Source organism: Dipteris shenzhenensis, chromosome 6 (genome assembly GCF_047967505.1).
Source record: "Dipteris shenzhenensis isolate YYH24624 ecotype China chromosome 6, Dip_SZ_1.0, whole genome shotgun sequence".
NCBI lineage: Eukaryota > Viridiplantae > Streptophyta > Polypodiopsida > Gleicheniales > Dipteridaceae > Dipteris > Dipteris shenzhenensis.
In genome coordinates this window covers 17,427,093-17,453,478 of record NC_141601.1, presented here as the reverse complement: position 1 = coordinate 17,453,478, position 26,386 = coordinate 17,427,093, and the positions used below count along the sequence as shown (strand labels likewise).

Below are 26,386 nucleotides of genomic sequence, written 5' to 3'. Positions count from 1 at the left end.
TTGGCTTCATATTCCAACAGGATAGGCATGAAGGGTCCATGACAAGGAGGAAAAAGTAGATAATAATGGAAATTAAATCTTTGAACTTCATGTTAAAAGTTAATGAAATAATAATTCAATCCTCCAACATATATATTTGAACACACAAATCCTGCAATAAAACGATGTGATTCATGATTCGACCTGTGAAATGACTTTGGATGTGAGCTCTTGATTTTCTTCCATAAGAAGAGCTGCGAGCTCAAAAAATCCGTTTGAAGGTTTACAATACAGCAGCAACAAATTTCTGTATGTTTCCGGTGGAAATGGTGGATTCTGCATGAAAGCCTGTCAATCAGAACATGACTATAGGAACTACCCAAAAGATGAAAAACAATCATTCTATACATACAGCATGATCGATTCACAAATTTCCCATTAATAATTTTCCTGCTCAAAATTTTACCTGCAGAAGGAAGTTAAGTTTCCGGAAGCCAGCTGTAGGATCCACATCAATGTAGAAAAGAGCTTGGTTGTGAAGCGTGACCTACTAAAACTTTCAAGCTAGAGTTAGCAGCAGCTATAAACATTTTCATGAATAGAATTCCAAATGTTTGGACTTTGATACATCTTGCAGTTCAAAATATTGATATTAGGAGCTCACCAAGCGTGTTGATCATAAGGTATTTATTAGGGGAAAAAAAGGGGCTTTTTATGCTGTCTATAAGTTCAGAGAGAGTACGTGAGCCCATGAAAAGCTAAAACTGATAAAAAGGTGCTCTTGTCCTCCTGCTCCCTCAAGTTCTCCGACCCTTTGTAGAATCCCTTCCCTCTTCATCCTGCCATTTCTCTAAATCTTGCACCTCTCAACCTCTCCGTCAGTAGCTCCCCATCGCTTATGTACCTAGACACTAACCTTGGGATTAGTGAACTAAATGCAGCAGGGTGACGGACAGCAGGCTAATATGGGACTAGAGAGATTGAACTTAGGAAAGGGCCAGCTGGCCATATTCAGTCAGGACACTTTCTATAAAACAGGATGCTCTCCTATATAAGAGTGCTAGGATTTGTGTTATTATTTTTGTGTATTCACCACTGGATGCTCTAGTCTGGATTTTGAGCATAGACTCTTGCCTTCTACATAGCAAATCATGAGACACTATGCTGAAGATTCCTTGTGGACGGTTATGGTGGTATTGGACACCAGAGCTATAGGCATAGCCTTGTGGGAGTCTGATCTCTAGCCCACGTGCTGTGGGGTGGCTCGAAGGTAAGTCATCTACTAATCTTTATTATGTTTTGCTGATTGTGTTTAGGACTATATCCTATTGGGGATGCAAAAATTGATATCAAAGCAGCCCTCAACATAGTGAGAATCGATGCAATGTATGCAGGTCGAATGATAGGTATGTGATCTAGTATTTGTTGTGTTCTTGCAAACAAATGAGTATGTGATCTAGTATTTGTTGTGTTCTTGCAAACAAATGAAGTGTGAAAGACTTCTATTGAGTATGAAAGAAGAAAGCTCAGGCAGAAAAGATCATGCAAACAAAACATCCTAGGTGGGCAAAAATCGTGCTCATTAAAGAAAGCTAGAATAGCACCAAGGTTGAAGAGAAACTAAAATACAAGTGTACCCTTCAAGAAACCCCAATCTACTACTATGTCATAAGATGTTTCAAAATTCAAGAGTAGAATAGCGAGGCCTTGGTCAATCTATCTAGTCCATGCCAAGCAATTAGTAGTAGAATAATACCATCAACGGAATCTGCTTCCCAGATTGGGTAGAAGTGTAAAGCTACGCTATCTCGATGTGCTACGCATAGGGACCCTATCAACTTCCATCTATGCCTACAACTCGAACTTCTTCAATTTTTAATTGGATACCCAAGATATAGCTACTAAAATGATAAGATATTATCAATGATGCTGTCTCCATGCACAAATCCAAGTCAAGGAGTATAGAACATAAACAAAGGCTGAATACCTTCACTAAAATTCTGTATATGCAGTGCCTAAAAGTGTGATTGACCTCCACTAATTTATTGAGTTCATACAACTCTCCTTAGGGATAAGATGAATGAGACCCCCAATGAGAGAACCATGCATAACACCAAGTCCCAAATACTTAGCAGAGCTGAAGTGACATGATCATCACTATGCTCCTTAAAGGCAATGAAGAAAGAAGGGGTTAAAGTGTCCGAAGGGCAAAAAAGCAGTCCAAAATTCCAAGTTGGTGAATGGTGTATCAAGAGAGATCCTCATACTTGTTTCACCAAAGTGGGTTTGTTTGTCAAACCTTCAACTAATACTATCTCTATCAATTATGCACGATCTGTAATGAGGAGAAAGCATAAAAATCTGAAGTAATATGCATAACAATTTAAGGATCCAACTACAATGTGGGTGGGTGGGTGTGAGTAATGTGTGTGTGTGTTTGTGAGGTAGCGATGGAGACCTCCTCCTCTGCCCTGCTAGCCTCGTCTTCCTCCCCGTTTCCGTCCGTGCAGTCACCCTCGACATCCTTGCTGCCTACCTTGCCTTCTGTACAGCTACCATCAACTGTACGGCCTTACGTATAGGTTTCGTGCACCCTACAGCCCCCCGTACAGCTCCTGTGCTCCCTGCACATCCCCGTATAGCCTTTCATACAGCCTTCTCTACAGCCGTCTACTCCGCCACTTTTTCCTTCGGTGCCTGCCATACGGCCATCCGTATAGCCTGTACGATCATCTGTGCAGCCTCCTTCCGTATCTGTGTTGCAGCCCTCGGTGGCTTTTGCTCCAGTCTCATCTTCCTCCTCCTTTCCTGCTGCTCCGACACCTGCTTCTTTTGTTTTCTCTGCCTCAGCGCCTCCTTCTACCTCTGCTCCTCCTACTCGTGTTTTTCTTTGGCAGAAGCATGGTGGTTTGTTTGCCTCGCCTTCGATTAAATCGGCAAAGCTGGATGTTTCCGATGGCCCTTCTTCTTCCCTCCAGCTGGATCTTCTTCACCGATTGTGCTTTGCCTCTGTCACAGAAGTTCCTTCATCGGGTTCCCCACTTGTTTGTTCCTTGGATTCTGCCCTTTTGGTCTCTGGTCTTTAACATGCTCAACAATTTGGAGTCTGTCTCTATTTTATGGGCAAGGTTTTATCTTCAGCTCAGCTTCATCATTGGGCTGATGTTGCAGTGGGTCTGGATTGCATTTCTTCCTTTGTCTTTCTGGGCAAAGGATTTTACTATGCCTACTGTTCTTCGACTGAGGTGTTAGAGTGCCTTGTTAGTCGTGCTGGTATTCCTGGAGCTGGCTTTTTTGCTTATGTGATACCCTGGGATCCCTTATTTGATCCGTCTGCCTCTCTTCTAACCCACTATCCGGTTTGGATTACCCTCAAAGCGCTGCCCGTGCCTCTTCTTCAGCATCTTCCTACTCTTGCAGCTTTTTTAGGTAGGCCTCTCCATGTTCCGAGATAGGATTTCTTGCAGGCTACCCGTGATGTTAGGCTCTGTATTTTATGGGATATGATGCAGCCCGTGCCATCTACTCTGGATCTTGATCTGGGATTTGCTCATCCAATGCGCATCAGGCTGCATTTTGCTTCTTTTCCTACAGCTTGTTATCGGTGTCATCAGGTTGGTCATTTTGCACGTGCTTGCCCTTCTGCTTCCATGACCACTCCTCCTGCTCCTTCTTCAGCTGGTGAAGGTTACTCCTCCTCCTCCTCCGGTGTCTGCTAAGGCTTTGCTGGATAAGCCTTCTTTTACTGCTCCGAAGCATTACTGGAGGTAAGGTAGAAAAAACACAAGCCAATCTTTCTCTTGCTGAAGAAGTTTAGGATCTGACTCCTGTTGAGCATCATCAGCCTCCTTCTCCTCAGGATATGGATGTGCCCCTTGTAGAGGGGATCATACAGGATGTTGCACAAGCTCCTTCTCAGGTTGATCCTCGGAGTGAAGCTGACATGCTGAGTCTTGCTTTATCAGATGCAGCTCTTTCGTCGGAGGATACAGATGTTGATCTAGCCCCTTTGCCTCTTATGCCTGTGCCAGAGTCTTCTTCTGTTCGGAATGCAGATGTGCCATTTTCACTGGATTCTTTTCATCCCATGTTACAACAGGTTTTTGACCCTGTGATTCAGAAATTTCGGGTGCCCGCCTATATTAAGAAGATTACAAGGGCAAAAAACAGCTTGTTTTTTTGATGGTGTGGTTTCTACACTGCATCAGTTTTTACAAAGCAATAATCTGAAGCTGGAGGATGTTGTGTTTGATCCTCCTCCAGCTTGATATGTAACTTTTTACTTGGCTGCCTCATGACTTTTGCTCTAAGGCTTTACTTGTAAATTTTTCCTTTGTACTTATTGGTGGGTTTTTACCTCTTTTTTGGGGTTTCTCACACAAATATAAGAAGATTTCACCAAAAAAAGTGTATGTGTGTGTGTGTGTGAAAAGCATGTTGCCTCCAGGGATATCGCTGCATATCATTCCAAATCATACCTTTGCAAAATGCCTGGATGAAGTCTCCACCGATGAGCTGCTGCTCCTCCCCGTTCCCCTGCTGCTCCCCCTCCCTCAGCCCGTCTCTCTCTCCCCTCAGCCTGTCCCTCGCCCCTCCCTGCTGCTCCCCCCCCTCCCCCCCTGCTGCTCCGCCCCCTCCCCCTGCCTGTCCCTCGTTCCCTCCCCCTGCCCTTCCGCCCCCTCTCCCTGCTTCCGCCCCCTCCCCCTGCTGTCCCGCCCCCTCTCCCTGCCTCCGCCCCCTTCCCCCTGCTGCTCCGCCCCCTCTCCCTGCCTCCGCCCCCTCCCCCCTGCTGCTCCGCCCCCTCCCCCCTGCCTCCGCCCCCTCCCCCCTGCTGCTCCGCCCCCTCTCCCTGCCTCCGCCCCCTCCCCATTGCTGTTCCGTCCCTTCCCCCTGTCCCGCCCCCTCCCTTGCTTGCCCCTCGCCTCCCCCCTGCTGTCCCGCCCCCTCCCTGCTTGCTCTCCCTCCCCCTCTCTTCCTCTCACTCCTCTCTTTCTTCTCCTCTCCTTTCCCCCTCCCTCCCTCTCAGCTTGTCCCTCTCCCCTCTCAGCCCCAGCCCCTCTCCTCCTTCCCTCCCCTTCCCCCCTGCTTCCTCCTTGCCTCCTTTCCCCTCCCTTGCCCCCCGCAGCTTTTTTGGAACGGAAGGAGCTTTTATTCTGTTCGAGTCGGCCTCCTCACCTTGATTGGCGATGGATACCCGTCAGCCAATCCTACTCCATCTCCACCGGCCGCGAAAAATATCACTTTCTCTAAAGACGAGTTGCAGCAGCTCAAGAAGGATGTAGAGATTGAGTGCTCTACCACATTGCTAGCACGCATCTTCGGGTCTCACCCTTCCAGATCCCAAGCCAGAGACTGGATGCTTGCGGCTCTCCCCCCAGACCTCACTCCTCGATTGTTAGATGTTCGCCTTCTGGGACGAGGTTTTTTCCAGGTTGTTTTTGACACTCCAGAGGCTGCGAGCACTGTGCTCAAGGCCGAGTTTTTGCACCTGGGACACAGGAAGATCTTCTTTGAAGCCTTTCACCTTGGTTTCGACCCAGTAGAGGCAGATAAGAAAATCTTCTTGCTCTTCATCAGGTTCCCCGGGCTTCCCCAGGTTTACCATCGACTTCTTTCTGTTATTGGGGAGCATTTTGGCGCAGTTGCTGAGATCCCACCCCTCCCTGGGTTGCCATTGACTGCAGCAGAGGCAACCAAGGCTGATGGGGTTCCTAGAGTTAGGGTCCTTTGCAAGGATCCTAACCTCAAGATGGACCACGTCATGATCCAGCGCCCGGATGGTTCCTTTTTTCGCCAGAGAGTGGAGATTTCAGGCAGGCAGGACCAGTGCTGCTGCAAGATTTGCAGGACCTCGGGACACTTTGCCAGGGATCGTCCTAGGAAGAAGAAAAGGCCTAAGAAGCCCTCTGGTACAGCTACCGCCCTCAGGGCATCGACAGGGGGGACAGGGGGGGATTAGACCCGGCACTTGCCCCTCGACCTCGACAGAGGGGTGGTACAGGTCCAGCTCCTGCTCCTCGTTCTTCACATGGCGGTCCTGCTCAGTCAGGTGGTGGTACAGGTCCAGTACCTATTCCTCGGCCTCGACAGGGGGGTGGTACAGGTCCTTCACCTGCTCCTCGACCCCCACCTCCCTCAGGCACACGCGACGCTTTACAGTGGGTTCCAGTACATGTGCAGGTCCCTCCTTCAATTCACGAGGGTACCTTAGTAGACTCTGCTTCACCTCGAGCTGTCCTTCCTGTCTCACCTTGCACAGTCCGAGACGCTGAAGCTTCGACCTCCTCCCCAGTTGCAGCTTCTTCCTTAGATCCAGCAGTGCCAGATGTTCCTCTTGAGGACGGAGAGATCTCCGCGGCTGGGCAGACACAGGGTAGAGAGCATTCCTCACTCCCTCCCTTGGATAGGGGGAAGGGGATAGCTTACACTGTTGATCCTCTTCCCTCACAAGGGATCCTTCGTACTCCGGTGTCTGGATTGCTCCACAGGAACTCGTTTTTAGCCTTGGCAGAGAGTTCAGATTTCCCAGAGGAGGAGTTTGTGCCCGCTACTTTTGGGGAGCCAGTGGTTGGGTTTCCTATTGACAAGGCTTCTTCTTCAGGTGCCAGGATTCGTTCCCCTATTGACTTTCCACCACTGGGTTCCTTCCCTCCTTCCTCGAGCAGGAGGTCTTCCCCTGTTGAGGGGTTTGTTTCCGCCACTAGGTCGGGTAAGGTGTTCCACTCTACATCCTCCCGTCGATGAGGATTATCAGTTGGAACATACAGGGCCTAGGTGGCGTCCCACATCGCCGCCGTGGACAGCTGACAGCTTCATCCAGGTGTTACTGGGGGTCCCATTGATATATTATTTATTCAAGAGCACAAGCTGGATTATAGAGATTGTGCCAATTTAGGCAAGTTGATTTCAGGACATACTTTTTGGTCGCCTGCATTAGGCACTAGGGGAGGCACTTCTATTTCAGTTTCGCAGTCGGTTCTCCCCTTAGTTGTTGGGCACGGAGTCATTATCCCCTCTAGAGCTCAGTGGATTATTCTTTTCATTGGAGGGCGTAAGGTTGGCTTCCTCAACCTATATGCCTCCAACATCAGAGGGGAACGTGTCCTTATGTGGAAGACTTTGCTCTCCTGGGCCCCCATTGTGGATTCTTGGGTGATTGGAGGTGACTTTAACATGGTCGAGTTACCTTCAGACAAAAAAGGGGGTAGAGAAGGCGGACTTCACTCTTTGGAGAGAGCAGCTTGGGATGCCTTCCTTTTCCATTTCTGTGGCAGAGATACTTGGTGTGATGATGCCTTTCTTATTCAGCCACAGTCCCTCCTGTTCGACCAATCGAACAGGAGGCAACAGATGCCTATTCATGCACGCATTGACAGATTTTATGTAGATGACTGGGCACTAGACAGAGGTGGATCGGTATGCATTGCTGCGGGGGTTTCCACCTCAGACCATTTCCCTATTGTTCTGGCTATCTCAGAGCCTCACTTGAGAGGCCGATCTGCCAGCATCAGGATTCCAGATGCCTTTTACACAGAGGAGGACCTTACGGAGGCAGCCCTACGGATATGGTTTGCTCATGTCCAGGGTGGGCAGCCACATCCATCTCATTTAGCCGCTGCCCTCTCTGGTATTAGCGACTTTTACTGCTCAGTTGCTTCTACCAGGAGACGAGATATTCTCAGACGTGAGATTGGTGTTCGCCAGCAGCTAGCAGCTTTGCAGAGGGAAGAGCAGAAACGGCCTTCAGATGCTTGGATTCAGGAGCGCCTTGCTGCAGCGAGGGCTCATCTGCAATTATTGCTTGATCAGAGATGCTTGATCAGAGAGCAGAGTATGCCTTTCATGCACGGGAGTCCTTCTGGATTCAGATGGGTGGTAGAGTCAATAAACACTTTTTCTCTACTCTTGGCCCTAGACATAGTAGAGAGAGTGTATCTCAGCTTATTGACTCACATGGGGTTTTACAGACAAAGCCAGATGACGTCTTACGCATAGCTTCAAATTTCTATGCCACCCTCCTTACTGCTGATCCTGAGACACACGATATAGAGGATGCTAGACAGGCTATTTGGCAGAGTATCCCAGTGTTGGTGAATCCGGATATGCATGTTCTACTTGACGCACCTTTTACCAACACAGAGTTCAGGACTGCACTTTCAGCCCTTCACAAGGGCAAGTGCTCAGGTTTAGATGGCCTCACCCCGTCTTTTTTCATTGCATTTTGGGATATGATTGGAGACTATATTACTTCAGCAATGCAGGCCATTTGGGACTCTGGCGAGATGCCTAAATCGCTTACAGAGGGCCTCATCCACCTTATCCCAAAAGGAGGTAGCAGAAATTTATTGTCCCAGTGGAGGCCTATCACACTTCTGGGGACTTGTTACAAGATTCTGGCCAAGGCTATCAGCCTCCGATTGCAGCCACTTCTCCCTGATCTTATTCATGACACTCAGACGGGATTTGTGCATGGCAGAAGTATTATTGATAACATTTTTTCTTTCTGGGAAGCTTCAGAGTGGGCCATGCAGAGTGGCCAGAATCTTGCCATTCTACTGTTGGATTTTGAAAAAGCTTATGACAGAGTAGATTGGAGTTTTTTGGAGGGCACCCTTCTACGCTTTGGATTCACTGATGTTTGGATCAGAGGTGTTTCCTCTTTGTACAGATCAGCCCATAGCCAGGTACTTATTGGTGGGGTAAGGGGTGAGAGATTTCAGATTTCGAGATCAGTCCGTCAGGGATGCCCCCTTGCTCCTTTCCTTTTTTTATTCGTGGCCGAAGCTATGAGCATCTATGTTAGATCTCAAGCTGACACCTTTGGGCTGAGACTTCTCATCAGAAGAGAAGAGGAGCTGCTTGACAGTGAGTTGGCTGATGACACAGCGATTTATTTGGATGCCTCTCCACAGACATTGACTTCTTTCAGGACAGCATTGGATTTATTTTGCTTGGCGGCAGGGGCGCAGATAAATTGGCATAAATCCAATGGCTTTTGGATCAGTGATGAGGACACTCCAGTTTGGGGGCTTGACATAGGGTTCACTTGGGTTCAGAGGGGTGTGCCTATCAGGTATTTGGGCTGCCAGGTCGGCTTGGGTATTTCTACAACGCAGCAGTTTGCTCCCGTGTTGGAGAGCATCAGAAGGAAGCTTCTCTTTTGGAGCTGAGCCAAGCTGGATCTTGCCTCTAGAGTTGTGGTGGTCAACCAGGTCCTCTTGGCCACAGCCTGGTTTATTTGTTCATGTTGGTGCCGTTCTAGGGACTGCATCATTCAGCTCAGAAGACCGATCAGGAACTTTCTCTGCAGTGGGCTTGATGGCACAGCAGATGCCTTAGCCAGAGTGGCTTGGGAGACCCTCATCCTCTCTACACAGGATGGGGGTCTCAATATTATTGATCCAGATTTACAGTGCAGAGCTTTACTTTGCAAGATAGTGGTGCGAGGACTTATGCCAGGACAGGAACCGTGGAAGGACTTTCTTATCAGCAGCATACAGAGGTGCACACCTTCCTCAGGAGGAGACTGGATGAGCAGTGTTAGATGGATCTTCACCTCAGCACACCTCAGATCACCTTCATCCCCTCTCATGGTTGCCATTCTGAAAGCTTGGGCTAGTTTCAGAAGCTCTCTTCGGAGGATTCCTCCTTCCTCCCGGGAAGAGATTGATAGGCAGCCCATCATGTGGAACGACAGTATTTCAGATGATCGTGGCAGACCACTGCGTGCCTCACTATACATGCAGTGGGCCAGGTGGGAGAGGGGACCTGCTTCTTCTTTGGGATCTTGGAAAGCTTTCCGTAGGCTTCCAGAGGAAACCAAGTCAAGGTTGACAGGACATCTCAGAGGGAGTGCAGGGAGGATCTTACAGATTGAGACAGCCCTTCCAGAGGCTTGGATAGACACAGATGATATGCCTCTCACTTCCTCCACTTGGGCAGGTACTTTCTCGAGAGGCGGGGTTCCACTTCAGGTCTTAGCCTTCCGAGATGCACAGGAGGATGCTTTGGTTTTCAATGTCCAGGATGGTGGCAGATTGCTCAGATCTACAGATGATATCTTGCTTGAGTTTGCTTTTCAGCCTATCAGGGTCGTAGGCCTTTTGATGCAGGGATCAGATTCAGAGTGGTTCTTAGACCCTGACCCCCAGTTACTCTCCACCGGGTCTTGGAGACTTTGGCTCTATGGAGGAGTTCCCATCAGGTATTTACAGTGGGACCCCGGAAGAGTGGGAGTGGATTGACGCGGGGCATCGAGAGAAGACCATCCCCTTCTTTCGTTACACGGTCAGTAATGCCAGGAGATTTCAGCTCAGTAGTAGAGGCTGGAGACCCTCCAGAGTTCCTCATTGGGAGACTTTTGGTATTACTGCGGATCAGTAGAGGTACTTCTGGAGGAGGCTCTGGAAATCCCACAGGAATAGAAAGATCACTATCTTCTTTTGGCTTTCTATTCATGGAGGGATTGCAGTGAACCTTTGGAGGTCCAGATTCGGAGCCGACCCTACTTGCCCTCGTTGCCTTTCTGCTTCGGAGTCTATTCAGCATTGCTTATGGGATTGCAGACAGGCGAGATTGATTTGGATGGGGATAGCCAGGATCTTCAGTCACTTTGCCCATTCCCCACTTTTTATGACTTGGGGCTCGGTGGCTTGGCTTTGTCTTACAGGACCTCAGGTTTTCTATGAGGGACTTGACTCCTCTCGGGCCATTTCGGTTCGACGTCATCGGGTTGAGTTCTGCTCGTTGGATGTGGTTCCACACCGTCCTTTTACAGCTGTACATGCCTCTGTGGATACTTCTTGGGAGATTATAGCGAGCATAGCAGCCTGGCATATCTGGAGAGCCAGATGCACAGAGGCTATGGAGGGTACTCAGGTTCATCCCTCGCACACATTGGCTAGTATCTGGACAGACATCGTACACACTCTGATGGCCGTATGGACGGGTATGCAGGGGGACTCCCGTGCAGCCTCAGCTAGGAGGGCTTCTTTCTTCAAGGAATGGAAGGATTCTCCTTTCTTCTCTGAATCTACTACAGGGTTGAGATGGCACTTTCAGCCTCAGCCTTGGTTTCTTTCCACCTCACTCGGAGGGGTTTTTTATTATCCTCATGATTTCATGATGTATTCCGCTTTGAGCTTGCTCTCGCGGGTTTTTGTTCTTACTTAATAGAAGTCTTTTTCATGAAAAAAAAAAAAAAATCATACCTTTGCTCTGCTGCAAGAGGATTGAGGTGCATACACCGAGGCAAATTCAAAGATTTATCCTTGAATAAGACACTGCACAACTTGTCTCCTTGGGCAGCGTTTGCGAGCTCGCTTTCCAAATACTACTTTTGAAAAGTTCTTCTGGATCTTTGGTATACACCCACCTAGACAGGATTTTGATATGTTTTTTGTCTGGGTTCGCTACTGGGCGTTTTGGACTCTATGGAAGGATAGAAATCATAGAGTCTTTGGTGATCCTACCTTTTTACTTTTTTCTTTCTTTAGGCACTCTTTGCAGCAATCCTTCTATGATTGCTTGCAAACTAAGTACATAGATCCTGATGTATATCTCTCTTATGCTGAGATCTTCTCATGATGTAATATTTTTCACATCTCGTTTTGGGATAGTGATTATGTAATATAAAGCAACACAATTTTCACTAAAAAAAAGGTGTGTGTGTGTCCATTTTCACTTTTAAAAAGCGTGTGTGTATGTCCAATATCAGCCATTCAAGGGAAGCCACTGTGTAATATAAAGCATCAATAGTTTCACCCTCCGAAAAAAAAGAAGTGTGTCCAACATCAGCCATGGACGCTCATGCTATCCTGTCTAATTTATTCACTTCACACTAATGATTTTGGACATTGTATTCCTACCATATCAAATGTGATTTTTGGGCATCTTCATGGTTGCCTTCTCGGCTGTCCCTTTTCTACTAGATTGCACTATGATTGGCAGCTTCTTGTGGAACATCTACATTGGTTGGGTCGTCCTCGAGATCTTGGCAATACTCTCTGTCTACAGAGCATTCATTGGAGCCGTGTTTATGATCCTCCATTGGCTCATCTTCAGCCCAGAAAAGCTTATTTTTTGCATAGATTGGGTATCTCTACAGTGGCTGATGTGGTGGATGATCGATGTCTTTTCCTCAGGCCAAGAGACAAATTTTCTTGGGAATGCATCATAGGCCTATTTTGCATATTCTCACCACTATGTTACTAACTTTTCAGCCTGTCTCTATTTACTATGCTTCCTTTGATGGATTAGAAATTTGATCAAGGCATTACAGGTTATTCTACCTTTTCATTTGTAGATCTTAATACCGAGAATGCTTATCTTCTGTTACTCCTAGAGCCATGGATTCAGGAGCCTAGGCTTCACATTTGGCATCTTGACAAACCTCTCACTTGGTGGAAGACCTCTCTTTGCCGCATTTAGAACAATAAACTTCCTCTCTGACATAAACTTTTCTTAGGGCGTTGTTTAGCAGGCGCATGATCAGTGAGCTCTTTCTTGGCTGCCAAGCATATAGCATCATCGGCTTGCCCTTCTTGTTCCCATCCTAGGGAGATGGTTCGGCATCTGCTTTGGACTTGCTCAACTGCCAAATATTTTCTTCCTAGGTTGGGGTTTTATCTACACACTCGCTTTCTTGGTATTTCTTTTGATAGGTGGTTTTGGTTGTTTGGGAGATATGCCTCTATACCAGATTATAATCACTTTTTTGTACGGTGTCGTTACTGGGATTTATGGTCATTGTATCATGCCCAGAACTCTCACCTTTATGGGGTTTTCTTTGTGGATCTTTATGATTTTTTCCGATCCTCCCTACACCGATCCCTTTAGGATGTACATGCACAAGGAGATCTTCCTCCAGCCTAGTTAGAAGCTTTTTTTCACTATTTTTAGTTCGGAGTAGAAGATGCTCCTCTTGGGCACAACTTTGAATGTACATTTTCCTTGGTTTTTCTTTTCATCTTCTTCTAGTTTAGGAGTAGTAGTTGTGTCACTTTGGGACAGCTATGAGTGTACATTCTTCTTAATGAAAGGTTCATTCACAAAAAAAACAAGTGTGCTTATGTGTGTGAAACACTTTCTTTACAATTTCTAGGACAAAGAGTGAGGAAAAGAGTTTGTTGACTCTTGCTATAGTATGGTGTTTGCGGATGTAGGCATCTGAAGGCCTTTTGACCTCTTCCCTTTGTAGGGCTTCCAACTATTGAACCTCCTACCTAGGAATATCGTGTCTCTTGTTCCTAGCAATGAAGTGATAAAAAACACTAAAATCAGAGAGCTACCTCCAAAGCAAGAGGACAACACAAAAAATCCTTGAAGTAGGAATCCCAAAGGGAACCAAAGTAACATGGAACTAGAGAATTTGAACATTAGCAAAGGGCTAGTTAACTATATATTTAGCCAAGGCTCTTTCCATAAAGTGGGACTCAGATGGGAGGTAGAGTCAATAAGTACTTCTTCTCTACTCTTGGCCCTAGACATAACAGGGAATGTGTTTTGCAGCTTGTTGACTCAGACGGGGTTTTACAGATTGATCCTGATGCCATTATACACATAGCTACTGATTTTCATGCTTCCCTTTTGCTAGCAGATCCTGACACACATGCCAGAGATGATGCCGGATATGTTGTATGGCAATGTTATTCCTATGTTGATGAAACCAGATATGCACGCCTCACTAGATGCACCTTTCACCAACATAGAGTTTAGGACTACACTTCTTGCCCTTCATAAGGGCAAGTATCGAGGTTCGTACCCCCTCTTTTTTCATTGCTTTTTGGGATATGTTGGGGATAACATTACCTCAGCCCAGCAAGGTGTTTGGAACTCTGGTGAGATGCCAAAATCACTTACACATGGTCTCATTCATCTTACAAAAGGGGGCAGCAGGAACTTAGTATCTCGATGGAGACCGATTACACTTTTGGGCATTTGCTACAAAATCCTAGTGAAAGCAATCAGCCTACGCTTGCAACCCATGCTTCTAGATCTTATAGATGATACTCATATGGGATTCATTCATGGAAGGAGCATCTTTGATAATATTTTCTCATTTTGGAGGCTTCTAAGTGGGCTATGCAGACCAACCAGAGATTGTTGGCCATTCTACTCTTAGATTTTGAGAAAGCTTATGACAAGGTAGATTGGGGTTTTTTGGAAGGCACCCTTCTTCGCTTTGGATTTTCACGTGTAGATCTGTATAAGAATGATATTCCTAGGAAGGAGAATATTGTGCTGATAAATGGCATTTTCTTAGAGAGCTTTGTCACAAAATGCATGTACACTGCAAAATACCAAAGAATTCAAACACGTAGCAGATGGGGGTTGATAGAAGTTGTTCCCTACGACTGTTGAGCCTTGTCAATTTTGGAAAAGATTAATGAGGTTGCATGTATACTAGAAGTGTCTCTACATGTAAAAGTTTACCTAGACTCTCATGTTAGTAGATTGAAAGAGGTGCTGGGGCTAGAGATAGTCTCGTTTTGCCCCAAGAACTTGTGGAAGTTGAGGATTTAAACTATGTTCCACATGAACTAAAAGAGTTACCATTTTCAAGGAAAATAAACTTTCGAATAAGTTAATTCTGGAGTTCAAAGAAGTGGAAGGATAGGTCTGAGGAGGATTCAACTTGGGATTCGATTACTAGTTTGCAGGAAAACTTTCCGAATTTCGTTTAAGAGTAAACACTTAGAAGAATGTTATGTACCTAGACACAAAGCTCTGTTCATCAATCTCTGTGCGGTGTGAAGACAGAGGGAAGAGCGCGGTACAAGAACCCTACACACTGCAAAAGGTTAGGCACATTCGAATCTCTCTCTCTCTCTCTCAAGCAAAGGCATCAATTGAAATGAGGGAAAAGGGCTTGATTTGGCTGCAATGTAGATTTCACTACTACACAGGGCGCTAATCGTCGGTAAGCAAAGTGGGTTTAGAAAAGTGTCGCTATATAGCGACTCTATATAAACATCGCTATATAGAGATGTTTATATAGAGTCGCTATATAGCGACACTTGCCGGACTTGTAGAAGGTCGTTATATAGCGACTCTAAGACTTTTCTATAGCAACGTTTTATAGACCTTTGCTTGGTGGACTTAATCTAGGAGGGTGAGGAAGCCTAGGACTAAGGGGAGTAGGCTAACGTGGGACTAGAGGACTTGAATAAAAGCAAAGGTCAGTTGGCTATATTTAGTAAGATGCATTTCATAAAGTGGGAAGCCCTTCTATATAAGAATTGCCAAGGCTATTGTGTTAGTATCCGGGGTGTACAGACCATTGGATGGTCTGGTCTTGATCTTGAGCCTCTATACTCCTATCTTCTACAGGGTAGATCATGAGATATTGCATTGATGATTCCTTGGGAATGAGTTTTGGTGACCAAGAAAATAATAACTAGATAGTAGTTAAGGGCAATCCAAATAGTACCACCTCTATCCAAGTTCCAATCGTCCACATAAAATTTGTCAGTCCATGCATGGATGGGCCTGCCTACAAATCGGTTTAGGGTTTAGGGTTTACAGTTTACGGTTTACTGATGTATCTTATAATACCATGCATGAGGCGCTTGCTTCAGCCCATACAAGGCTTTCCTGAGCATGCATACCTTGTGCTCTTGTCCCTGAACAACAAAGCCTTGAGGCTGATGCACATAGACCTCCTCCTTGAGATCCCCATTGAGGAAGGTGGTTTTGACATCCATCTGGTACACAAACCAACCATAAAATGCAGCAAGATAGATGATAGAGCGAATGGTAGTCATCTTGGCCACCAGAGCAAAAGTCTCCTCATAATCTATCCCCTCTTCTTGTGCATACCCCTTGGCAACTAAATGGGCTTTGTACTTCTCAATTGTACCATCTGCATGATACTTTTTGTAGATCCTTTTGGTGCCAACCACATCCTTGCCAAACCAAGTCTCATGTAGCATTCTTTTGAATGGATCTAATCTCAGCTTCCATGGCTTTCTGCCATGCCGGATTTTGCCCTGAGCATCCTCAAAGCGCTGAGGATTAGTTTCAGCTTCCATCGCTTGAGTCATGAGAAAGAAAGAAAAGAAAGAAAGTTTATTAATGTCCACTGGAGACCTAAAAGGTCTATGGGACAAAAGAGACCTGCTTATACATCAGTACAGAGAGGGCCATAGGCAACCTCCCTAGGAGCATCATTAGGTTCCTCCAAAAAAACATAGAACCATAGAACATAAAAACTAGGTACTAGGCTATGGGGTGGCCATTACATCAGTTTAAGACTGAGGGTCTTTAGGTTTTGTCTTAAATTCTCTAATCACTGCAAGACCGTCACGATAGACTGCCCATTTTCCTGCTTCCCTGGCTACCCGAACCTTAGCAAGCTCGGTAGCTTTGTCCTTCAGTTGGGTTCTTGTAAGCTCCTCAGCAATCCATATCTTTGTCCCCTTCAGCTTATAGGATTGTCGTAGAATCCTTTTCCTGAGTATCTTCGAGTTGAAGGTGATGACAGCGTGTCCATTCCTGGGTGATAAATAAACTGGGGAAGAGTCTTCTTCATCATCATTCTTGTCATCAGTTGGGCTTGCTGACCAGTCAATGGCTGGGATTGCTGCCTTGATTCTTTCGATTGCCTCATCGAAAGTGTCATTCTCATGCTGCCAATATGGTATTCCCCCTATTCGAATCTTCATAGCATTCTCTTTCCGAAGGTGATGTTCTTGGATCTCTGTTTGGATGTCAACCTTGGGTTCAGCTGTCACTTTCACCTGGATGGCTCTCTAACCGTGGAAATCAGCTGTGGTGTTGGGGGCTCAGATTTACATGTTTGTACGGCTACTGCAATAATCTCCTGCTTCCCTGGGCCTTCCAAAGCTACAATACGAGCTAAGGCTTGGGTGAGCTGGGACCTCAGGTCTCGTACCTCTTGCTGGAGATGGTAAATCTGCTCTTGCGGCTTGGTCGACATCGGGGGAGGTTGAATTTTATACCTAGAGTACGTCCTGTCGAAGGGAGCAGGGGTTGTGGCTGCCATGGCGAAGTAAAGCTTGGGGGGGTGGGGGGAGGATGGGCTGGCCATATCGACTGTCCCCCTTTTGGCTAAACTAACCCCTTGGCTGGGCCTAGGGTACAGCCCAAGAGTGGGGAGACGATGACGACAGGCTGGGCGGGAGACGACGAGCTAGGCTAACGACGAGCCAGGTAGGGCTGGCTGAGCGACGGACTGGCTAGACGGGTTGGCTGAGCAACGGGCTCGGCGGCGACGGGATGGGCTGGCGATGGGCTGGGCGACGGGCTACGACGGGCTTCACATGCTTCTTAGCATTGTGAGTGCTGGCCCAATATAGGCTGATCTTTAGCATCTGCAAGTGTCAACCTAGGCCATCTAGGAACTGAATTCTCAGCTATCCCACTAAAAATAGCATCTTGAGTAGCATCCTTTGCACAGCGCTGATAATGGTTCCAAATATTGGTCTGTCCCTCCCCACGAGCTGGTTGCAAATCTGAAACATTCAAGGGAAAAGAACCCTCAACATGTGGCAAAGCTGCTGAAGTCTGAGAGGTAGAGGGAACATCAATTGGAGAACCCAAGTCAACTGACTGACCCAAATCAGCATCATCCTCAAACTAAATGATGTCCAGAGGTGTATCATCATATGGAGGCAACTCCTCACTGATGGGCTGCATGCTATCATGCTCGGCAAACAAAACATCTCTGCTTATGATTACTTTCCTTGTGGCTGGATCATAAAGCCTAAACCCTCGGCTTTCAGTGCTATGCCCCACAAAGGTGCATTTTGATGCTCTTATCATCAAGCTTGGATCGATTCTCAGATGGTAGTACCAAAGCATATGCAACAAACCCAAACACTCTGAAATAATTCACCTTAGGCTTGTACCCATAAAATGCCTCAAAAGGTGTCCTGTCAACCAATGCTTGTGTAGGGCAGCGATTCTGAATATATGTGGCTATAACAATTGCTTCACCCCAAAATGCCTTTGAGATTCTCTTAAATTTTAGCATACACCGTGTCATCTCCATGAGAGTCCTGTTCTTTCTCTTTGCAATCGGATTATGCTGAGGCATGTATGGCACTGTTTTGTGATGCTTTATCCCATGCTCTTTCAAGTATCCCTCAAAAGCATGCAAAGTAAACTCTCCCCCATTGTCAGAATTAAGTGTTCCAATTCTAGAATTGGTTTGGTTCTTAGCCAAAAATGCTTTGAACTTCTTAAACCAATTGAACACTTCAGATTTGCTTTTCATGAGAAAGAGCCAAGGGAACCTAGAATAATCATCAATGAATGTGACAAAATACTGATACCCTCTATGGGTTGTGACTTTCATCGGTCCACAAACACCACTATGCACAATCTGCAAGACCGTTGTGCTCTTACTGATGAACCTGGACCATCCTTCTAGAATGGTAGGCGATGCAACTTTCCAAGAGCACAAGCTTCACACACCTCTTGAGCGGGCTGCTGTAATTTTGGCAATCCTTTAACCATATTATGATTATGGAAATATGCCAAAGCTTTGTGATGTGCATGACCAAACCTGGCATGCCATAAATCACCTAGAGTAGAAGAAGAGACAGACATAGCATGTTGACAATAGGGTTGAGCATCAATCTTGTAAAGAACCATGCTGGCCTCATAAGAACCTGTAGCCACGACCTCATACCCTTTCTTTGGATCCTTGATCAAGTTAGAAACATACAAGTTTGATTTTTTCAAACCACTCTTTCCTGTGAGTCATGTGCTTTGATGCACCACTATCTAGATACCAAGTATCTATGGTAGCAAGTGAAGAATTACGTGATGAAGCATGAGAAGCATCAACTGAATCCCCCATGGCACCAAAGCTGTCCTGAAATGTAGTAAACACAAAATCCTTTCTCTCTTGTGCAAAATTTTCATGAGATGGTGAAGCATTTGCATTCTTAGTTGGTCCAACATAATTACTATTTGTGCATTGCCTCTTTTGCTCATTGGCAATCCTTTTCTAGCACTCTGCAATGTAATGATCAGGCTTCTTTGATAAGCATGGCTGGCCTTTTTTTGAAATTTACCCTTTCCATGAGTGGCAAGTGCTTGCTCACTCTGACTAGAGGAACGGGCTGAATTGGAGGTCCGTGTTCTTCTTGTAAGAGCAAGCCAGCTAACTCCTCAAAACTAAGTGGAGTAGCCCTGAGCATAATGGTCAAGGAAGTAACAAATGTATCATATGAGAGTGCCAGACTATTGAGGGTGATAGAGACCAATTTCTTGTCTTCTATAACCTCATCAATAGCTGCGAGCTCATCTTGAATGTCAGTAATCTTTGCAATATGAGCTGAAATATTTTGACCTTCTTGCATGGACAAATCATTGAGCTTATTATTCAAAGCGATGCTTCTTGCTTCATTCTCACATTCCACATACTTTTCACTCTATCCCAAGCTGCCTTTGAAGCCTTGCAAGACTTTCTAGTGGACTTAATGTGTGTCTTCATAGACAATGCAATCAAAGACAAATCTTGGGCATCCCTTCGATCAAACTTCCTCTGATCTTCTATGGGAGCTACATGGGTAGTGGCAATAGAACCTTGAGTGGTAGTGGAAGATGCACTAGAGCTAGGTGCACCAGGTTTAGTCTCACCCCCATTCACAATGTCCCATAAGCTCCTTTCCAACCAAGATATTCTTGAGTGTAAATGACCACAAGGCATAGTTGGGTCCATCCAACTTATTTGCCTCAGTCATGGTGCCAAAATTCTCATTGAGAGACATGATTGCAAGCTCAAGAATAAATGCAAGTGTACTCGCAAAGGAAAAGACAGCAAATGGACAGCTGAAAGGCCACAAACTGTTATGCAATCATTGCAGTGGCATTCACTAACAATGGCTGCTCTGAAATAGCAATAAATCTGCCCCAGAAAGTGCTTTCATAAAGCACAATTCCCTTCCGGAATAACAATGCAATCAAGCACAAGTGTCAATGCCGACAGTAATCCTCAAGCTTAGCCAATCCAATGGCTCAAAATGCATTAGCAAATAGCGCCAAATCTGAGGCAAAACCTTCCTCAAGAGGCATCCACTGAGGGCATGCACTATTACCCAACCAATGGCCTGATATGCATCCAAGTATCACTCCAAAATCTTGTTTTTTTTTCGGGCGTAAATCAGAAGTACCCCTAAAAATGAACTGAAAATGCACCCATAGGTGCAAAAGTGGGCTGTACTTTGAAGTATTCAGCTGGTACAGGTTCAAACCAGCAAGCGCAAGACTTCAAAGTGTCAAAATCAGTCCCGAAATTGAAAGTACAGCTTGCAAACACAACCACAGTTCTGAAATGAGTTGAAAGCAGCAAAACGTAAATGATATTGCTGGTATCTTATGATCTGTTTCTTGGAATGAAAATTTGAGAGAATGAATAGCTCCAAAAGGGGGGTAAAACCTTAGTATCAACTATTCAAAACTCCTCCAGGTTGCCCGATGCAGCTACACAACTTCCGGTATCCCAAATTGCTTTTAAAAAATGCACATGCAATGCAAAATGAAGTGGCTCAGCTGAGGAGCGCTTCCTGGTGCAAAATCTCGCAACAAAACTGAAGCTCGAGATCACGCAAAGATCGTGGGAGCTTAGGACAACTAAAAGAGAAGTCGACCAGCAAGAACTAACTTCTTCTTTGCGACGACAGAAGTGCAACAGGAGCACGCGCGAGAACGGGGAAGCAAGTGACAAGGCTGGAAGGACTAGCTCTGATACCACATGTGGAACAAGAATGGAGAAGAAATGTGAATACAAGAGAACAAAGAGGTGAACACAAGTGAACTCCAACTGAAATGTTCAACCAAATGAAGTACAAGTACTTGATATATATAGTCCAAGTACTAGAACACACTAAAACTCCAAAATAGACGAAGTCCTAGTCTATCCTACACCACCATATCATCGTATATATATCTACACCAAACCAGTGCTCTATGATGAGAAGACTGAGGTGCATAAACTAGGTAAATTCAAGTATTTCACCTTGAACAAGACACTACATAATGATCCATCTATCTTCCTTATAATTTAAAGCCACGATTGGCTGAAAATTATGCTTCACAATAAATGCAACACCAAAAAAAGAATGCTCTCCCGCATAAAGGTGGCATAACCAGCAAAGTGACATGTGCCCACATAAGCTTCAATTTTTGGGTGTCACATAAACCTTGTACATTGCAAGTCATGCATTTTATCTCTTCAATCATATTTGCAGATATTTTATATGTAGTACAACTATATACAAACCAGCAAAGTGACATGTGCCCACATAAGCTTCCATTTTTGGGTGTCACATAAACCTTGTACATTGCAAGTCATGCATTTTATCTCTTCAATCATATTTACAGATATTTTATATGTAGTACAACTATATACAAACTGAAAATCTCACAAGCCAATACATCAAGATTGAATGTTCACCTTAGGGTTTGGGCCTGTTCCCTAAGGTGACACAGAGTGCAGCAAATAGGCAACTTCTTCTTCTGGTCAACTTGCCATCAGCCCATGTGATGCCAATTCCTGAATTTTCTGCAGGGTTATGGCCATTGGAGGATGAACCATTCCATGTCCAAGCAGGTAGAGCTCTCCTAACTGAGACAATTTTCCTCGGAGCCTACCAAGTTTTAGTGGAAAATGTTCCCCCGACTGTAGGCTGAGACGTAGAGGGCATCGGGCCTGAACCATTCCCATTAGGAATAACCTTAGCCTTTCCCTTATCCTATGCTGCACTTTCTGGCTTGTTGCCTTTGTTTTAACCCCAAAAGCCCCAGGGGCATGCTTATTTTGCACAGGGGGAGCCATCGTATCAAGAGGCAAAACCAAGGGGCACAAATTCTCTGCTCTCAAATCATGCTTTTGCAAAGAGACCCCATTTCAATTTGTAAAAGGCACTCCCCATAACAACATCATTAACTATAACAGAATAAGATTCTGAAGTGGGAATGTCCATGTCCCACAAAATGCAAAATCTGTTGGAATTTCCATTTGGCCTGGGTGGGCACACCACCTTTCCTAATGAAGTTGCAATTGTTGGCAATAGTGAGGCCAAGCATTGAGGAAAATCCACCACCCCCACCCAAACCAGACAACGATGCTTGGTAATCCCGATAGGCAACCAAGGCAGAACATGCACCATTTGCTTCCCATAGAAAAGCAAAGAACGCTCCATTACCATTTGTTCGTGTTGCTCATCTGCTGCCATTAAAATCCCTTAGCTGCATAGTGCACCTTGTGGACAAAATAGCCTCCGGTGCCCTTGTCAATTAGTTGCCCACATCTGTTGCAAGGCATACGGCCCGGGAAGGAAATAATCACAGCATGCTCAGCATATTCTCGTACTAGATCCCTATTTCATCTTCCTCCACCATGATTCCCACAATGGGAGTAGGATCCTTCCAACATTTGTGGGTGTCTTAAAACCCCTCATGCATCACGTCAAACACCAATTGAGCCTCATGAGAAGGGTCATCCTGAGCCAAAATATGCTTTTGCTTCTTTTTCTTGCAAGTCATGTCATACTGAGGATCAGCCATCTTGAAAGAAGGAAAGCCTCACGCTGATCTATGTAACATAGGATTAGAGTATGCACAACAAAGAAAAGAAATCCTTGACACAGCAAGAAAAGCCTTGACACAGCAAGATGTCTTTACAGAAACCTGGAAAATCCCAAGGGAAAAGAGATACATGCAGCAGGGCTAGCTTAGGCAAGACACAGTGATTCTAAAACAGTGAGAAAAACCTAGGCTTAGAAAATGGAGAAAGGGAAAGTTGACTGGCGAAACTGTATATGCAGAAATTACTATGCAAAGGGACTCCGAAAATGCAAATTGCAGCCCGCTCACACACACACACAAACCCCCGCAGCAGATTGCATCAAACAATAGCAATTATGGTGAAGAAAGTCTGTGTATAAAAAGGCGAAATCAGAGAGGAGCTGTATAAAGGGTCGCGACAGAGATTGGGACAGGCAGCAAAATTGCACGCAGGATTAAGGCTCCAAAGAGGGACTTTAGAGCAGCACAAATGCCCAAGAAAGGCAGTCATGCAGGCAAAGGAGACAAAATTGCAAATGCAGCATAGCAGTAGTTCCCAGAAGTGATCTCGACAAAGGCAATGCTGTGGAGATCCTGGGGGGAAGCACTATACAAAGGTGAAGCCCTAGGCATCCTAGTAGCAAGCTCTAGCCATATCCTAAGCTCCTCTTGCTTTCACCACACACCAACACGTGCACGTGCGCGCGTGCGTACAGAGAGAGAGAGAGAGAGAGAGAGAGAGAGATTACAGAGTCAAGTTCTTCCTCAACTCTTGGGGGCATGTCATGTAGAGCTAACTTCGCAGCTTCACTGTTTCCAGTAGCATATTCAATTGCTGCCTACAACAAAAAAGAGTAATGAGAATATAAGACCGTGCTCTATCACATTGGAGATCCTCAAAACATCCCAATTGTTATTAACTGGAATTTACAGTAAAGTCCATAGGTTGCATTCTCTGTAGCATGAAAGGTTTGAATTCTTTAAGATTATGTCAGACTAAGATTTCAGCTTCAATTTTGTGTTATATCTTTATTCATTGATGCATAGAAGAACCCATGAAAGGACCTTTAAGTTAAAAGCTTCAACTAGGTGTGACGATTTGAGAGCTTGGCTGTTTCCGACACTGCAGAGCTCCATGTTGTCTATGTGACTTAAAAAAGTAGAGTTTACACAACACATGATCAAAGTGTTACAATTTTGTCATGGTGCGTTAATTGAATCAAATCAAAATCTTTTTGACACAAAATATGGAATTATATTTCAATTTCAAATGTATTCTGGGAAAAGCCAACCTTCCAATATGAAGTTCAGGATATTCACGCACACCATGTTCAATAATCTCTGTTAAAATTCTTAGGGCTGCAAAGCATACAATTATCATATTTGGATTATACAAATTGAATATGAGATCCTTGATTTTTAATTATTTTCCAGAATAAAAACTTATGAAATCCTTCTTATGGTATAAAGCTTATGCAAGAGAAAGTTCTAACCTTCACCATAACGCTTTAGTTGGTAGAAACAGAGAGCTCTGTTATAGGCAAGGTCTGGCTGTATTCAAAATCAACATATGATAGAGCACATTAACAAATTCTAGTGGCTGCAATCAACTTGGGAGCCTTTCATGCAGCACCTAGTCTCATAGAATAGATTAAAAGATTCAGAATACCTGAAATTCCAATGCGTTTGAAGCATCTGTGAACTTTTCAAGAGCTTGTTCATACATTCCTTCCTGTTCAAGTTGTCATTAAGAAGTAAGCAGCATTTTAATACCACATTCGTAAAACCGACATCTACAAATGAAGAACAATTAGGTGGAAAGTCCAATATAGTGGGAAAGGGACTTCTAATAAGTATGAACAAAACTCATGAGAGCAAATACATCATGCAAGCATGAAAAAACAACCTAGAAGGGACAATAAAAGCTCTCAGAGTGAACAAGAAATAAACCAAGGCTGAGGCTGAAAGTGCCATCTCAACCCTGCTATGAACTCTGAAAAGAAAGGGAAGCCCCTCCATTCCCTAAGGAATATAGTGTAAGAGATTACAAAGATATGGTGTTGTAAGCATAAAGTCAACCCTATGGTTGACTAGTAGTACTTGGGTACTATATATACCAAGTACTTGTATTGTTTCATTTGAACATTTCTATTGGAGCTTTCTTATGTGTGCACTCTTGCTCACTTGTGTTCACAACCTGTCTCCACTTTTTTCCTACACTTGGTATCAGAGCGCTTTCGTCTCTAGAGCCCATTCCTGCGGCCCATTCCCGCGCTTGCTTCCAAACACCCGTTTTGACCTTTTGAGGTCTGTACGGATCTCTCCGTATAGTTGCACGACAGTGCCGCGAGTCCGTACGACTTGTCGAAACCTGACTTCGAGCCCGTACGACTTGTTAGAAGGCGATTCAAGCAGTTTTCGACTGTTTTTTGGATGTTTTTGCTCAGATGTGTACCTTTTTGCCTTTCTCGGGTGTGTTCCAGCAGCTCCATGCGTCTCCATATCTCTCCAGGCTCTTCTCTACATGTGTATTGTGTTCAAAAGTACTCTCGACAACGAAGAAGTTTGATCGCCGCAGTGCCCAAGTGATGTTTTTGATGCTACAAATGTGAAGAGGCACATTATGACGACTATCAAGTCGAGCAAGGATGCAAAGGCAGCATGGGAAAGATTGGCAAACATGTATCACGTTAAGAATGAGGCAAGGGCCATTGCCTTGACAAATTAGCTCAAGGATCTCGAGATGCAGGAAGGCCAAGCCATCACTTATCATATTGCCAGGATCACTGATCTACGTGATCAGCTCGCAAGTATTGATGAGGAAATAGAAGACAAGAAGCTCGTCTCTATTACTCTCAATAGCTTAGCATCCTCATATGGCACATTCGTCACTTCATTGACCATTGTTCTCAGGGCAGCTCCCCTCTCGATGAGTTAGTTGGGCTTTTATTACAGGAAGAGGAGAGATGCTCAAATTTTGCCAAAACCTCTCGTCAGGGTGAGCAAGCAAATTTCAGAAAAAGTTTGAGTCAAAACACAGCCATACAACTCAGCCCAAGGAGGGGAATGCAAGCAGTTCAAGCAAAAATCAGAAAAAGGGCAAATGCAACTATTGCAAGAAGCTAGGGCATTACATCTTAGAGTGCCAGAAAAGGATTGCCAATGAAAAGAAAAGACAAAGGGACAGCTCTAGCAATAATTTTGTTGCCCCCACTGAAACTCGTTGTTGACTCTATGCCAACATGGACTTAGGTAGAACAGAATGTGTGTGTAGAGTAGCGACAAAGCTCCACTTGTACTTGCTTAAGGCTAGAAATAATCCCTCGTAGAAATCCAACTTGCATGTTCTATATGTAAGTTCTACATATAACTCCTACATGCGAGTTGTACATGCGAGTTCTATATGCAAGTTCTACATACAACTTCTACATGCAACTCCTACATGCGAGTTGTACATGCGAGTTCTACATGTAAGTTCTACATACAACTCCTACATGCAAGTTCTACATACGACTTGTATATGCGAGTTCTACATGCAAGTTCTACATGCAACTTCTATATGCGAGTTCTACATGTAGAAAGAGGATGTGTTACAACTTCTATATGCAAGTCCTACATGTAGAAAGAGAATGTGTTACAACTTCTATATGCGAGTTCTACATGTAGAAAGAGAATGTGTTACAACTTCTACATACGACTTCTACATGTAGAGAGACAATGTGTTACAATTCCTACATGCAGAGAGAGAAGCTCTCCAACTTGTATAAATACCCCATAATGGAATGAAGCCCACACTCTTTGGGGCATTGTGTTGAGTTTTTTTTTTTTTTTTTCAAAAAAGAGACTTCTATTAAGTAAGAAAGAAACC

General features: G+C 44.9%; 1 protein-coding gene across 1 annotated transcript in view; it reads right to left on the bottom strand.

Annotated features, from left to right (window-relative positions):
- Positions 1-26,386, bottom strand: part of LOC147900871 (uncharacterized) — a 216,559-nt gene that overhangs the window by 152,593 nt on the left and 37,580 nt on the right. The window contains exons 6-12 of the mRNA XM_087376340.1: positions 24,188-24,250; positions 24,012-24,069; positions 23,811-23,877; positions 23,584-23,668; positions 23,268-23,357; positions 446-526; positions 184-315 (exon numbers count right to left, since the gene is read on the bottom strand). Of these exons, the coding sequence (XP_087232466.1) occupies positions 184-315; positions 446-526; positions 23,268-23,357; positions 23,584-23,668; positions 23,811-23,877; positions 24,012-24,069; positions 24,188-24,250 (576 nt within the window). The remainder of the gene's footprint in view (positions 1-183; positions 316-445; positions 527-23,267; positions 23,358-23,583; positions 23,669-23,810; positions 23,878-24,011; positions 24,070-24,187; positions 24,251-26,386) is intronic.